The following is a 17,307-nucleotide window of genomic DNA, read 5'->3' as shown; positions in this document are numbered from 1 at the left end:
ACATCTCCCATGATTCTGTAGCATTGCGGCAAGGTGGTTAAACTGGGGTCATGCTGCACTTGATTATTCCAGACTAAGAATTGCCATTTTCATTATTGCAATGTGTTCACTAATAAGATTCTGGGACCAACCGTGGCAATATGTGCAATGCTAAACCTTTTGGTGTCTATATATGGATAGTCAGCTCACAGTGCTAATTCCCCTCTCGACACTTTATTGGAAAGTATTAATCATATCTTTAGAGAAACTGAAACCAACAAGTCTAAATTATAAAGACTAATGTAGCTGGACTTGAGTGAAACAAAAGTGAGACTGTTCTGCACAAAATAACCAATGGAAAACTACCTTAGATCCAATACCTAAAACATCTTGTACTTACAACTAACTATGTTTGGTCCAGAAAAAATAAATGTTTCACGTGTACTGTATAACAGGATGCCATATGAGAAAGGAACTACCTGCTGGAACTAAATACTTGGAACATAATGCAGATAGGTGGCTGTGAGTTTTCCGGGCTGTATGGCCATGTTAAAGAAGGCCCTGGTGGCACAGCGAGTTAAATCGCTGAGCTGCTGAACTTGCTGACCGAAAGGTCAGTGTTTTAACTCTGAGGAGCGGGGTGAGCTCTTGTTATTAACCCCAGCTTCTGCCAACCTAGCAGTTTGATAAACGTGCACATGTGAGTAGATCAATAGGTACTGCTCCAACAGGAAGATAACGGCACTCCATGCAGTCATGCCGGCCAAATGACCTTGGAGGCGTCTATGGACAATGCCGGCTATCGGCTTAGAAATGGAGATGAGCACCAACCCCCAGAGTCGGACACAACTAGATTTAACGTCAGGGGGAAATTGTGTTATTCTTTATTTACTATCTTGATTTTTTTTTAAAATCTAATACTGATAGCCAGATTACGCTAGACCACTTTAACAACCACCATGTGTCAGGCTACACAGAAAAGCCACTGAAATCCACAGCATGTGGACAATTTCAACCAAAAGGAGGAAACCATGAAAATAAACCAAATCTGGCTACCAGTATTAAAAGACTCTAGAATCAGGACAGTAAATAAAGAACAACACTAAATAAACAGACATGAAAAAATCAAGGCCAGCTAACACCTCTTAACAAAGGATTCCCCCAGGAGGAAGCAGCCAGGCTTTGAAGCTGCAACGCCATTCAATGCTAATCAAGCTGTCCAGCTGCAACATTCACAGCTGCCTTAAACAGACAAGAGTTCTTTCTCCCACCTTGGGGATTCCACAGATATATAAACCCCACTTGCCTAGTTTCCAACAGATCTCCCAACCTCTGAGGATGCCTGCCATAGATGTGGGCGAAACATCAGGACAGAATGCTTCTGGAACATGGCCATACAGCCCGGAAAACACACAACAACCCAGTGATTCCGGCCATGAAAGCCTTCGACAATACATCATGCAGATAATATTTCCTTTCAAGCAAACAATGGGTTGGCTGTATATGTATACACATTAATTTTTCGTTAGAAAATTCTTCAGCATTTATAAAACCACACGCTCAGTTAAGCATTGTTGGATCTTTTGAGTTGCAAATGACTTGAATGCCAAAGTTGAGGAAATAAACATTTACCATGTATCCAGAAAACTGTATCCAAGGGCAGCCATGGGTGGGTCTGCACTGTAGAATGAATGCACCTTTACATTACTTTTAACTGTCATGGCTCGCTGCTTTTAGATTGCTCCTTTAAAATCTGCCTTAAATCCCATTCAAAAAATATGGCTTGATAGAGAGATCCAGACATATTTGGTGTCCAATGGAATTAAATGTTTAGAAGACAGAAAGGATGGATGGGAAGGAGAACGAGGATGAAAGAGATCACAGTGGGGGAAATGGTATGTTATGTGGACAAAGAAGGAAACGAAGGTGTTTTGAATGCTGGAACTGGTTGAATTATTACCACTACGGAGGCAGAGCTGAAGTGAAACAGAACTGAGTATGTTTGACAGTCCTTATCCCGAGGCTTCCAATTTGAAAGGAATGATTCCAAACAATAAAGGTTTGTGGAGGAAGGGGAAAAAAACTCCAGCAATGCTTTTGCAGGAAGAATTTGTCTTGGCAGGAAAGAAGGAATCGCATGCTCCATAGCCACTGAGCTCCATCTTAACTTTTGGAGCTTCAAAAAGTTTATTTTCAAGGGTCTAATTTGGGTTTCCAGGTGTCCCTTAATATAAGTGGAGTCCCTGATGGCGCAGCAGGTTAAACCACTGAGCTGCTAAACTTGCTGACCAAAAGGTTGTTGGTTCGAATCCAAGGAGCAGAGTGAGCTCCCGTTGTTAGCTCCAGCTTCTGCCAACCTAGCAGTTCGAAAACATGCAAATGTGAGTAGATCAATAGGTACTGCTCTGGCGGGAAGGCAATGGCACTCCGTGCAGTCATGCCGGCCACATGACCTTGGAGGTGTCTACGGACAATGCCGGTTCTTCGGCTTAGAAATGAAGATGAGCACCACCCCCCAGAGTTGCACACAATTAGGTGACTTAATGTTAGGGGAAACTTTTACCTTTACTTTACCCTTATTTCAGGGCCTTCTCAATGGTTTCTCCCAGACTTTGGAGCTATCCCCCTATTGAGGTCCAAATGGCCCCATCCCTGGGTGCACCTACACTGAATAATTAATGCAGTTTGAGACCCCTCCAACTATCTAGTTCTGTGCTCTGAAAACATGGGAGACTAGTTTTAGGAGGTCATTAGCCTTCTCTGCCAAAAAGTGGTTGTTTCTCACCAAAGTACAACTTCCATGATTCCATAGCATTTAGCCATGGCAATTAAAGTGGTATCAAACTTACATTAATTCTAGAGTGTAGCTGCATCCCCTGCTCATATTTCACTCTCTGCCATCAGGCATTTACAATCTGACAAGGCTTGAGCTTTTAAAGGCAATGTGGATGGGTATAAAGTTGCAATACATTTTAATTTGTTTACTGTTTCATGGTTTTAACACATAAACTGTTCAATTTAAATGTAATGTTTTTATTTTAATGTTTTCACATCAGCATTGAGAATATATATAGAGAGATATATAGATATAATATATATGTCAGTTGCCAGAAGGGACATAGAGTTTCATCTATGCTGATGATTGTGCCATCACCACTCAAGCAGGGAGCTTGGAAATGGTTGAACAGAAGTTTTCCGAAGCTTTAGGTGCTCTTACTGCCCAATACAGGGAAAACTAGTTGATTCCTAATCAATCTAAGACATAGTTGTGTGCTTTTCATCTTAATAATAGACAAGCAACATGAGCTCTGAAGATTATCTGGGAAGGAACCCCATTGGAGAATTGCAGAACACCAAAATACCTGGGAGTTACTCTGGACTGTGCTCTGACTTACAAGTTGAATATCAAGCAAAAAGTGGGTGCTAGAAATAATATGATACGAAAGCTGACTGGCACAACCTGGGGATCACAACCAGACACAGTGAAGACATCTGCCCTTGGGCTTTGCTACCCTGCCACTGAATACGCATGCTCAGTGTGGAATATGTTAAAACAGTGGGTGTGGCTCTCAATGAGATATGCCACATTATCACAGGATAAAGGGTGTCCAAGCCCTACACAACTGGAAAAATGATACTGTTTAGCCATTATTGCATCACCTGATATCTGTCGGGAAGTAACAGCTTGTAACGAAAAGACCAAGGCATTGACATCTCTGGCCCATCCTCTGTTCAGATATCAGCCAGCAAGCCAATGCATTAAGTAAAGAAAGAGCTTCCTAAGATCTACAGAGATACCCGCAGGAACACCTCAGCAAGCAAGAGTCCAAAAGTGGCAGGCTAAAACCCGGAACCTCAATCAGTGGCTGACACCAGATGAGAGACTCCCTCCTGGGCACACAGAGACTGGGCGACTTGGAAGGCACTGAACAGACTGTGTTCTGGCACCACGAGATGCAGAGCCAACCTTAAGAAATGGGGCTACAAAGTGGAGTTCACGACATGCAAGTGTGGAGAAGAGCAAAGCACAGACCACCTACTACAATGAAGCTTGTGCCCTGCCACATGCACAATGGAGGACCTTCTCACAGCAACACCAGAGGCACTCCAAGTGGTCAAAGGAAATTTAGTAAAATGCCAAGTTTTTAAACTTTGTTTGTGTTTTTTCTATACATTATAACTGTATTCTCCATTCACTTCTGACACAATAAATAAATGAGGAGAAAGGTGAGATAAAAGGAAATAGACTTTTGTCCCTTATACAACTAGGATTATAGGGCTTTAGGATAAAGACAGTGATTCATGAACACTAGTCCTCCAGATGCTTTGGACGTCAACTACCTGGCTCGTTCTACATGCCATATAATCCAGTTCAAAGCAGATAATCTGGATTTTATATGGTAGGGGAGATAGGTCCCCAGAAGTCCCAAAGTGCCTTTGCCAATGATCAGGGATTCTGGGAACTGAAATCCAAAATATCTTGAAGGCCAGTTTGGAAACACATTGTTGTAAGGAATGTCCTTTGTATATCATTTAGGGTTTTATATTACTGAAAAAAAGTCAAAAATCCCAAAGTTTTGGATGTGTGCCCAAAAGATAGAAATTGAGAAGAAACACGAGGTATTTTTTTTTAAGTCTAAAAGCTTTTATCTTGATATACAGGAACACATTTCTTCAAAGAAAAGAAGACGAACCCCAGGCCAAAATATATACATAAGATAGCTTTCCAGATAAAATTCTGCCACCTTTATGAAAAGTCCTGCGCAAAGTGGAAAATTAATTGCAGGCACCTTGAACTAAATGACTGATCGGCAGAGTTCTTGTTGCAAGAGAACCTCCCTCCGGATGTTTAACGTTATACAATGAATAAGGGTCGCCCGAAGGTTAAAAATAAACATAAAAGCTGACGCTATAATTAGGAAGTGAGAGAATAGCTGTGGCTTATTTTGTCAAACATTTCGGTTTCAATCCGTCAGGCAGAAACACCCAAAAAATAGCCTAAAGGCACAATCTGTCCAAAGTGTTCTGCTTTCTGTATCTCACCTTTCCAAGGGCCAAAGGGGAATAATATACAAACATTCTTCCTTCCTGCCTTCCTCCTCACTGCATTTTCTCCTTGCAATCTGTTATTTTTGGAGGGTTATGCCAAGAACCCTCCAACCAACACAGGGAAAGTTCTGGTTTTTGTAGTCCCAAAAGGTAATTTTTCCAAGTAGTGCTCAAAACAACCTTGCAAGGTAGGTCTGCCAACGCAAAATGAGTCTTCTAGTCCTACTCTAATTGCAAGACGTTCTGTCTAAAAGTCTAAAGAGTTTAATCCAGGGATAACAATCATACAGAGCTCTAAATATTGGATTGCAATTCCCATCAACCCTAGCCTGCAGTCATTGCTGAGGGATGCTGGGAATTGCAGTCCAAACAACCCCGAGAGTAGGGTTTCTTAAACCTTTTCCATTCACAATCCCTTTCCACCTGAGAATATTTCTGATCTGACACCAGGTATGTCAGTACATCAAATAGATATGAAAATTAAATATTAATTATAACAAATCAGCCTTTGCAGAGCTTGCTTAACAGGTTGGTTTTCCTTTTTGTGGAGTACAGCCGAAGCATTATCTGAACAGTCCACTGTAAACACTGCATGTTGTTTCTAACAGATTTGTGTCAATGGGTGACATTCAAAACTGTTGCCAAATTTTCCGCACGGAGCTAAGGGGACCCCATTTAAGGCTGGGACCCAGGGTTTAAGAAACAGGGGCCCGGAGTAGTGGTTCTCAACCTGTGGGTCCCCAGGTGTTTTGACCTACAACTCCTAGAAATCCAAGTCAGTTTACCAGCTGTTAGGATTTCTGGGGACCCACAGGTTGAGAATCACTGGCCTAGAGGGATGCATGATTCCAATCTCTGGTATAATCTTTTCACAAGACACATTGATTTCAATAAGATAGGGAAGCTGACTATAAAGTTGGACTTCCCAATGAAAGAAGTAAATAATGTCATGAATCATCGAGGGAAGCACATTATCAGCCCGAAATCTTGGACAGCAGCTTGTAGTCATTTTCCTTTGGCATTTATACTAATCATTCCAAGACCTACCACTGCAAGCTTCTCCAGTCTGAAGGCAAACCACTTAAGACCCAACATCCATCCCCCTTGCCAGCACAGCCAGTGGTGAAGGATGATGAGAGCTATAGTCATTACCCATCCCAAGAGGTAGTAAACCTTCTACACAACCGTAGCTCTTCAGACTGCATACGGGGGATGAAGATGAGTCTTTTCTACTCATTAGTTTAACATTCCCTGCATAGAAGAATCAAGCATCTCAGGAGAGAAACCTTAACATTTTTTGAGTTTCTCCAGGCAGGAGATGTGTAACTTGTGACCCTCCAGATATAGCTGGACTGCAAATCTCATCAGCCCTAGCCAAAATTCCTAGTGGTGATAGATTACAGTCAGCCCTGTAATCAATGCATGCAAATGGAGATTTAAAAATGAAGGAAAATACTTTTTTGGATTATTGCTCCTATCATCCTCAAGAAACTGGAGATTCTGGGTGTTGCATTCTATAAATTAATCCAATTTCTGGAAAAGTGAAAAAGACAACAAACATACAGGTCTATCTTACCTGTTCTGTCCGTCTCCAGCTCCCTAACCGGGGTGGCCGGCAAGGAGTTCCAGGGCCGCGCTGGATCATGTTGCCGAATTTTCTGCCTCGAACGCAAAATAGCCCCTGGGTTTGGCAGGATGCTGATGTCGTCTTGAGAGAAAAGCTGGGCCTGAAGTGCAGGAAGGGTGAAATCAAGATCAAAATAAGGCTATTTGAGTGGGAAGCTTGGTATTTCTTAGTTTGGACAATTTTGTTGTTGTTGTTGTTGTTGTTTTCTCACCCTACAGGCCACCAGCATCTATAACAGTCAAATAAGACCTCAAGCCAAGTTTGGGATTCACAACTCACGCAATCCCAAAACCATCTGCTTGTGGTTTATGGTAGCAATAATGCTATGTAACACAGTTTTTGTGTTAATAAATAATATTACTACTCTCAGCTACAAAATTGACGTTTCTGGAGTATAACAACTTCTTTCAACGTAAGTAGCAAAAGTAGTATGCAACACCCATACACCTTGGTGGTGAAGGATGATGAGAGCTATATTCGCCACCACGGCCCCTTCAAAGTAAGTACCACACCATTAAACAGGAAATACTACTTTCAAACCAGGAAACGATAATTTTTCCAATTTTGTTACATAGTGTAATCAAAAATTTATTTTTTTATCCATCTCTCCAACATGGCGAGTGACCTTCTCACAGAGCAAGTTTGGGGATTGGATTGCATTTCTTGAATCCAGAAAATACTGTACAAGTCATGGAAACCCCTGTGATAAGTTCACCATAGGATTTGTGTTGTTGAAGGCTTTCATGGCCGGGAACACAGGGTTGTTGTATGTCTTTCGGGCTGTGTGGCCATGTACCAGAAGTATTCTCTCCTGACGTTTCGCCCACATCTATGGCAGGCATCTTCAGAGGTTGTGAGGCATGGATGAATGATAGGATTGCCATAGTTCTGAAATGAGCTGATTTTTTTTAATAGTTCAGTCTGCCATTGGTTTCTTATTATTATTATCATCATCATTATATGGCGGAGTGTGGAAAAGCACTGAGCTGGAGACCGAAAGGTCCCAGGTTCAAGCCCCGGGAGCGGCTGCTGTTAGCTCAAGCTCCTGCCAACCTAGCAGTTCGAAAACATGCCAATGTGAGTAGATCAATAGGTACCGCTCTGTTGGAAGGTAACGGCACTCCATGCAGTCATGCCGGCCACATGACCTTGAAGGTGTCTCTACGGACAACGCCGGCTCTTCGGCTTAGAAATGGAGAAGAGCACCAACCCCCAGAGTCAGACATGACTGGACTTAACGTCAGGGGAAAACCTTTACCTTATGTGTGTGTGTGTGTGTGTATAAAAGGTTGTAGTTTTCCAAGGTCTTTTATCCTTCTTTGCCCTTGCCGAATTACAACTCCTTGGATTCCGTAGCATTGAGTCATGGCAAGCTATTTGGAGCAGGCAGGGGCCAACTTGGGAGGTAACTATGGGGAGCATACAACACCCCTACTAAAGAGGCTCCACTGGCTGCTGATAAGTTATCTGTCCCAATTCAAGGTGCGGGTTATGACCTACAAAGCCCTAAATGGTTTGGGCCAGGGGTCCCCAAACTAAGGCCCGGGGGCCGGATGCGGCCCTCCAAGGTCATTTACCTGGCCCCCACCCTCAGTTTTATAATATAATATTTTTATATCAGTTTTAATAATATAATATTGTATATACATATAATATTGATAGAAATATTATAATGTAATACAATGTAATACTAATAATAATACCATATAATAATATTAAATATATATTATATATTACATGTAATATTACTAATAATATTACAATATAGTGGTATAATTCAATATAGTAATATATAATGCTAATGTTGTTCTATGCTAATAATATAATATATTATATATAGATATAAATTGTAAGCCGCTCTGAGTCCCCTTCGGGGTGAGAAGGACAGGATATAAATGTAGTAAATAAATAAATAATAAATAAATAAATTTTTGACTTAGGCTCGCCCAAAATCTGAAATGACTTGAAGGCACACAACAACAATAATCCTAATTAACTTGACTATCTTGTTGGCCAGAAACAGGTCCACACGTCCCATTGAAATCCTGATCGATTTGAGTTGGTTAAAATTGTTTTTATTTTTAAATATTGTATTTTTCTTTCGTTGTTGTTGTTGTTGTTTTTGCACTACAAATAAGACATATGCAGTGTGCATAGGAATTTGTTCATTTTTTCTTCTTCAAATGATCATTCAGCCCCTCAACAGTCTGAAGGATTGTGGACCGGCCCTCGGCTTTAAAAGTTTGGGGACCCCTGGTTTGGGCCCTGACTATCTTCATGATCACATCTCCCCGATTTTGGAACACCCACCTCAGAGAGATCAAGCAAGCCCCTAAACCAGGGGTCCTCAAACTTTTTAAGTGGGTGGCCGATTCACAGTCCCTCAGACTGTTGGGGGGCCAGACTATTATGAAATTGTCCAAAATTAAGATTGTTGTTGTTGTGTGCCTTCAAGTCATTTCAGACTTAGGTCAACCCTAAGTTTAGGACAGAGGCCAGGTCAATGACCTTAGAGTGCCACATCCAGCCCACAGGCCTTAGTTTGGTGACCCCTGATCTAGACAATCTCATAAGACCATAGGTAAGCAAAGAGACCTCCAAAGACCATCTAGATGGTCTCATAAAAGCTTCGGTAAGGAAAGGGACCCTCAAAGGCCATCTAGATGATCTTGTCAGGTCATCAGAAGACCATAGATAAGGAAAGGGACCTTTCAAAGGCCATCTAGATGGTTTCATAAGACCATAGGTAAGGAAAGGGGTCCCCAAAGGCCATCTAGACAATCTCATAAAATCATAGGTAAGGAAAGGGACCCTCAAAGGCCATCTAGACGGTCTCATAGGACCACAGGCAAGGAAAGTGACCTCTAAAAGACATCTAGATGGTCTCATAAGGCCGTAGCTAAGCAAACAGACCTTCAAAGACCATCTAGACGATCTCCTAAGACCATAGGTAAGCAAAGAGACCTCCAAAGACCAGGTAGACTTAGGTCAACCCTAAGTCTAAAGTTTAGGACAGGGGCCAGGTCAATGACCTTGGAGGGCCGCATCCGGCCCACAGGCCTTAGTTTAGAGACCCCTGCCCTACACTGTCCTCCTTCTGTAAACCTGGTGATTTTAGCAAGTTTTCGAGAATGATTAGTCCCTAGGCCCTTCTCTTGGCTGTCAACTAGGACCCTGCTCTGCACTTTATCCACTTCCCCGGCACTATGATACTCTGTCGCATCTACCCTTCATAGCTGGCCATGTCCAGTCTGTAATTTTGGCCACTGGTATTTTGAACTAATCTGATGGAGTAAATTGAAACTGGATTTAAATTTTTTGTGGTTGTTTTAGTAGGATTACGGTATATTTTTTTGTTATATGATGTATAATTTTGTTGTATGGTTTTCCTTTCTGGCAATTGAATGTTTTGCCTTATGTTGGAAACCGCCCCGAGTCCTCTTGGGGAGATAGGGCGGTATATAAATAAAGTTTTACTTACTTACTTACTTACTTACCATATGTACCCTGAGAAGGAGACAGAAAATGTGGCAGCAATAATTTAAAGCAGGAAGTGTGCTGCCGGCTGAGCAAAGAGGATATTGCATACAACCATCCTGCAAAACTCAGCCATTGCTTTTCACCAAGGGCTTCTTTTTTCCAACCACAAAATGGAAGTTGGAATAGACTTTGCAGATTGACCGCACTGCTCAATACTCAGGCATCCACAGTCCCCAAATATTCTCTTCTTGGGTTGCTGTGAGTTTTCCAGGCTGTATAGCCATGTTCCAGAAGCATTCTCTCCTGACGTTTTGCCCATATCTATGGCAGGCATCCTCAGAGGTTGTGAGGTCTGTTGGAAACTAGGCAAGTGGGATTTCTATATCTGTGGAATGTCCAGGGTAGGAGAAAGAACTCATGTCTGTTTGAGGCAAGTGTGAATGTCACAACTGATCATCTTGATTAGCATTGAATAGCCTTGCAGCTTCAAAATTTGACTGCTTTCTACCATGTCAGACTACACAGAGAAGCCACTGAAATTCCTAAGTGTGTGGACAATTTCAACAGAAAGGAGGAAACCATGAAAATGAACAAAATCTGGTTGCCAGTATTTTTAAAAAACTCTAAAATCAGGACAGTAAATAAAGAACAGCACCCAAAAACAGGGGAATTGCAGACAAGGAACAATCAGGGGCAGCTAATTGCCTCCCAACAAAGGATTCCTCCAGGCAAGAAGCAGCCAAGCTTTGAAGCTGCAAGGCTATTGAATGCTAATCAAGATCGCCAACTGTAGCATTCGCACTTGCCTCAAGAGTTCTTTCTCCTATTCTGGACATTATTCCAGAGATATATAAATCTTACTTGTCTAGTTTCCAACAGACCTCACAACCTCTGAGGATGCCTGCCATAAATGTGGGCAAACGTCAGAAGAGAATGCTTCCGGAACATGGCCATACAGCCCGGAAAACTCACAGCAACCCAGTGATTCTGGCCATGAAAGTCTTTGACAACACATATTTCCCACATTCATAGCCACATGTTACCTTAAAAAAATTACAAAGAATTCTCCTATACTGTAGACTTAATGCAGGCATCGCTCAATGTTATGGAACCCTGGGAGTTGTAGTTTGGTGAGGCACCAGACCTCTTTGTTAGAAAAGGTGAAAACATGTCATCAAATTACAACTACCGAGATTACATAGCTTTGAACCATGGTTGTTAAAGTAAAGTCAAACTTCACAGATTCTACAATATAAATAAACCCTATGATAGTCACTGTGTTTGCCCTATAGCATCCTAGTACAGTAGAGTCTCACTTATCCAAGCTTCACTAATCCAAGGTTCTGTATTATCCAAGGCAGTCTGCCTTTTAGTAGTCATTGTTTTTGTAGTCAATGTTGCAATGTTTTGGTGCTAAATTCATAAATACAGTAATTACTATATAACATTACTGTGTATTGAACTGCTTTTTCTGTCAATTTCTTGTAAAACATGATGTTTTGGTGCTTAATTTGTAAAATCATAATGTAATTATATGTTTAACTAGCTGTGCCCGGCCAAGCGTTGTTGTGGCAAAGTGGTGGTGGTGTTGGTTAAAAATTGTTGTGTAATTTTTATTTGACGTTATTTGTATTTTTTAATTAATTTTATTGTAAGTTATCTTTTTATTTATCATATTTTATTATTTTAGTTATTTTGTGTTATTATAGTATTTTATTGTGTTAATTTTTTAGTGTTTTTAATTATTTTTTTAGTATTTTTTATTATTTTTTATTGGGTTGCTAGGAGACCAAGTTGGAGGAGCTTAGCCTTCTAACTGGCAGCAATTGGATAAAAGCAATTATTCCTCTCCCTCGAATTAGGACTTTTTTTTCTTTTCTTTTTGTTGTATCAACCTAGAGCCATGGATGATGGGTTGTGTTGTCAAATTTCGAGGTTGGGGGGCCTGTAGTTTTGTTGTTTTGTCTGGTACTGTGATTCCATCATTCTTTTATATTTTTTCTTAATCCCTCCTTATTATCCAAAATTTTCGCTTATCCAAGGTTCTGCCGGGCCGTTTATCTTGGACAAGTGAGACTCTACTGTAGTTTGGAGCCCATGTTTACTCTCCCTGGGAACAGATGAGAATCCTACAAGCTCTCCAGATGGTATTGGGACTATCGCATGGTCATACAGCCTGGAAAACCCATGCGGGGACATGAAAGAAGCCTCCCACAAGGATGGTAAAAACATCAAAACATCCTGGGCAATATCCTTGCAGACGGCCAATTCTCTCACACCAGAAGTGACTTGCAGTTTCTCAAGTCACTCGACACAAAATAAACTCACAGCAACCCAGTGATTCCGGCTATGAAAACCTTCAACAACACAATGCTGGGAGTTGTAGTCCAATGATACACAGCCAGATGCCCACTATCCTCTCGCTTGCTTTCAGAGGTATACCCCTTACCTGTTCTCCCTTGGTGAGGGCAGCGGGTTCGCCGCACGGTGACATCTCTCCTTCTTCCATCGCCGCATTCATTTTGTGCTCCATTTCCTTGGCTGGTTCCCAATCGGCTGCCTGGAAGTTTTCTCCTGGGCAGAAGGTAGAAAGAGGCTTTTTGTTTCTCTTCTCCCTGCGAAGTCAAAGAAGGAAGACACTAAGCAGACACCTTGACACTCGGCCCCTTCCGCTTTTGGAGAGAGAAAGCGAAGCCAAGCGTGTGAGCATTATTCGTACAGGAAGGGAAAATAACACGCTCCAGTTAAATCCCCACTTTGGTGCCCTATTAATAAATCATATCACTGCGGTCCACATATAGGCATACGCACTCATGCCTCCTCCCTAGGAAGACAGGAGAAGGCTCATGATTTATTTCTCATCCTCCGCCAGAAAGGATCTCTCAACACAGTGCAGAAAAGAGTCAACAAGATTTTTTTTTTTTGGCATTTATATATAATACTTTTAACCCACCGCAAACAGAGGATCGCTTTCCCTTACTGCCAAATGGTTGCAATGAATGAAAGAAGAAAGGATTCACCAAAAGCTCTGTGATACCTGTGTTATTATCACAAAAATAGGAGCCCCGGTGGCATATGGAGCCCCCGATGGCGTAGTGGGTTAAAGCCTTGTGACTTGAAGGTTGGGTTGCTGACCTGAAGGCTGCCAGGTTCGAATCCAACCCGGGGAGAGCGCGGATGAGCTCCCTCTATCAGCTCCAGCTCCAGCTCCATGCAGGGACATGAGAGAAGCTTCCCACAAAAATGGTAAAAACATCAAAACATCCGGGCGTCCCCTGGACAACATCCTTGCAGACGGCCAATTCTCTCACACAGAAGCAACTTGGTGCAAGTCGCTCCTGACACGAAAAAAAAAAACAACACATAAATAGGAGCACCGGCGGCGCAATAAAATGGTAAAACATCCAGGCGTCCCCTGGGCAAGGTCCTTGCAGACGGCCAATTCTCTCACACCAGAAGCAACTTGGTGCAAGTAGCTCCTGACACGAAAAAAAAAAAAAACATAAATAGGAGCACCGGTGGCGCAATAAAATGGTAAAACATCCAGGCGTCCCCTGGGCAACGTCCTTGTAGACGGCCAATTCTCTCGCACCAGAAGCGACGTGCAGTTTCTCAAGTCGCTCCTGACACGGAAAAAAAAATCACATAAATTGGAAAAGCTTGAAGTCACACAATTATATCAATGACAGACAGACAACATGATATATAGTGGCTTGGGGTATAGACTAGGGCTGCATCTACACTGCAGAATTACATCACTTTAACTGCCGCAGCTCAATGTTATGGAGTTATGGGGGTTGCAGTTTTATAAGGTCTTTAGCCTTCCATACCAAAATATGTTGGCGTTTTATGAAGCTACAAATTCCAGGATTCCACAGCATTGAGCCAAGCATTTCAAGTGCGTCAAACTGCATTAAATCTACAGTGTTGAGCAGGCCTGGGCAAACTTTGGTCCTCCAGGTGTTATGGACTTCAACTCCCACAATTCCTAACAGCCTACCGGCTGTTAGGAATTGTGGGAGTTGAAGTCCAAAACACCTGGAGGGCCAAAGTTTGCCCATGCCTGGTGTAGAGGCACCCTCAGTTCGAATTTCCACTCAGCCGTGGAAACCCACTGGGTTACCCTGTGGAGTGTCACACTCTCTCAGCCTCAAAGAGAAAGGCCAGGGCAGATCCTCTCTGAATAAATCTTGCCAAGAAAACTCCATGATAGGTTAGCCTTTGGGTCAGCATTCCTTGAAAACAACTTGAAAGTACAGAACAATGTACAAAAAAAACCCCTCATAAATCTGATCCAGTGAGGAGCCAAGGGAACTTTCAAATAATTCATTCTTGCATGAATTGAGTAAAGATTTACATCCTTCCTCTTCCCAAGAAAAGGTAATTACAATGATTTATTATTTTTTTGTTAAAACCTGGTGGGCTTTGCCAAATCAGAGGGAATGAATGAAATGAAAGACTATTGTCTCACCCAAAGGAATTCAATGTGTTGTCGAAGGCTTTCATGGCTGGAATCACTGGGTTGCTGTGAGTTTTCCAGGCTGTATGGCCATGCTCCAGAAGCATTGTCTCCTGACGTTTCGCCTGCATCTATGGCAGGCATCCACAGAGGTTGTGAGGTCTGTTGGAAACTAGGCAAGTGAGGTTTATATATTTGTGGAATCTCCATGGTGGGAGAAAGAACTTTTGTGTTTCAGGCAGGTGTGAATATTTCAATTGGACTTCTTGATTAGCATTGAAAAGCCTTTCATCTTAAAAGCCTGGCTGCTTCCTGCTTGGGGGAATCCTTTGTTGGGAGGTGTTAGCTGGCCCTGATTGTTTCATGTCTGGAATTCTTCTGCTTTCAGAGTGTTGTTCTTTATTTACTGTCCTTATCTTAGAGTTTCTTTTATATACAGGTAGTCAGATTTTGTTCATTTTCATGGTTTCGTCCTTCCCGTTGAAACTGTCCACATGCTTGTGGATTTCAATGGCTTCCCAAGGCAGTAAGCAGCCAGACCTTGAAGCTGAAAGGCTTTTCAATGCTAATCAAAGCTGGCCAGTTGAAACATTCACACCTGCCTCAAACAGACAAGAGTTCCTTCTCCCACCCTGGACATTATTCCACAGATATATAAACCCCACTTGCCTCGTTTCCAACAAGCCTCACAACCTCTGAAGATGTCTGCCATAAATGCAGGCAAAACGTCAGGAAAGAATGCTTCTGGGACATGACCATAGAGCCTGGTAAACACACAGCAACCCAGAAGGAATTCAGTTTGTGTGTTTCTCTGCCATTCATAGTGGCTCTTTCTATCAAATATTTCAATCACTGTCCATTTTTAGAGGCAAGAATAAGCAAAATCAGGGTAATAAATAACCTTTCAACATCTTTTACAAATGATATGTCATATGGCCATCATGTCCAACACTATCACAGAGTTTTCTTGGCAAGATTTGTTTAGAGGGGGCTTTGTCTTTGCTTTCTTCTAAGGCCGAGAGAGTGTTACTCAGCCAAGATCACTTAGGCCCTTCTACAGTTGTATAAAATCCAGATTATCTGCTCTGAATTGAATCATATGGCAGTCTGGACTCATATAATCCAGTTCAAAGCTAATAATGTGGATGATGTACTTTGATAAACTGGATTATATGGCAGTTTGTAGAAGGGGCCTTAATGAGTTTCTCCAGAGTCATAGTCCAAGGCTTAAATTGCTGGCTTTTCTACCGCAAGAGGTGCATGCAAATCCACAGCCAATTCTTTCCCTTTTACAAACACTGCTATCACAAACCAACAATACTATCAGTATTTTTTATCTCTATGGGAAGCTGTTACTGTCATTTCCTAGAACCCACTGTTCAATAGTGAAAAGGAGAAGCAAAAACACAGGTGGGGATCTGAAATATTGTCGCCTTTAAGCAAAACTTTGAAAAGTTCCTTTTTAAGGTTGCAAAGCCTGGAATTTCCCCAAGGAAACCCCGGAACTGAAAGAAACTTGATCGGCAAAGAAGCAAGAATTATATTTCTTTGCTTACTTTATTTTTATCCTGACTTTCTCCCAATATAGTGACTCAAAGCTATTGTTGTTGTTGTTCCCACCCCACTTTTGTGACCCACCATGGCTATTTTCCAGTAAGCATGTGCTGAATGCTTTTCACTCAGCATTGGGAGCTTAGGAAGTTACTTTTAAAAATAGCCAAATGTTTTTGGGGTTGTTGTTTGCTTTCCGGGCTGTATGGCCATGTTCCAGAAGTATTCTCTCCTGACATTTCGCCCACATCTATGGCAGGCATCCTCACAACCTCTGAGAATGCCTGCCATAGATGTGGGCGAAACGTCAGGAGAGAATACTTCTGGAACATGGCCATATAGCCTGGAAAACACACAACAACCCTGTGATCCCGGCCATGAAAGCATTCAACAAACACAACGATATAGGGGGTTTTTTTGTGTCAGGAGTGACTTGAGAAACTTCAGAAAAAAATGAAATAGTCATTGGGTTGTTGTGCATTTCCGGGCTGTATGGCCATGATCCAGAACATGACCATACAGCCCTGAAAATGCACAACAACCCAGTGATTCCAGCCATGAAAGCCTTCGACAACACACAAAATAGTCATTGTTTCAAAGCTCAAAACAGCAGTTCCAGTTAAACTTGCAAATGTTTAAAAGCAACTTCCCCATTGGGTTGCTGTGAGTTTTCTGGGCTGTATAGCCATGTTCCAGAAGCATTCTCTCCTGACGTTTCACCCACATCTATGGCAGGCATCCTCAGAGGTTGTGAGGTCTGTTGGAAACCTCTAAGGATGCCTGCCATAGATGTGGGAGAAATGTGAGGAGAGAATGCTTCTGGAACATGGCCGTATAGCCCGGAAAACACACACCAACACATGACTCCAGCCATAAAAGCCTTCAACAACACAACTTCCCCATTTCTCAAAAATAAATAAAATAACTAGCTAATCTGAATGATAAAAAGCAATTGGCCTTTTGCAGAAACCATACTCCTTTCCATACATAGGTAAAGGTGAAGGTTTCCCCTGACGTTAAGTCCAGTCGTGACCAACTCTGGGGGTTGGTGCTCATCTCCATTTCTAAGCCGAAGAGCCGGTGTTGTCCATAGACATCTCCAAGGTCATGTTGCTGGCATGACTGCATGGAGCGCCGTTAACTTATTGATCTACTCACATTT

At 42.1% G+C, this 17,307-nt stretch overlaps 1 protein-coding gene across 1 annotated transcript in view; it reads right to left on the bottom strand.

The window, feature by feature from the left end:
* gpsm3 (G protein signaling modulator 3) overlaps window positions 1-17,307 on the bottom strand; it is a 29,088-nt gene that overhangs the window by 7,398 nt on the left and 4,383 nt on the right. The window contains exons 2-3 of the mRNA XM_062973669.1: window positions 12,585-12,750; window positions 6,605-6,755 (exon numbers count right to left, since the gene is read on the bottom strand). Coding sequence (XP_062829739.1) covers window positions 6,605-6,755; window positions 12,585-12,668 — 235 coding nt within the window. The 5' untranslated portion in view covers window positions 12,669-12,750. The remainder of the gene's footprint in view (window positions 1-6,604; window positions 6,756-12,584; window positions 12,751-17,307) is intronic.

Source organism: Anolis carolinensis, chromosome 2 (genome assembly GCF_035594765.1).
Source record: "Anolis carolinensis isolate JA03-04 chromosome 2, rAnoCar3.1.pri, whole genome shotgun sequence".
NCBI lineage: Eukaryota > Metazoa > Chordata > Lepidosauria > Squamata > Dactyloidae > Anolis > Anolis carolinensis.
This window is presented reverse-complemented; position numbering and strand designations above follow the sequence as displayed.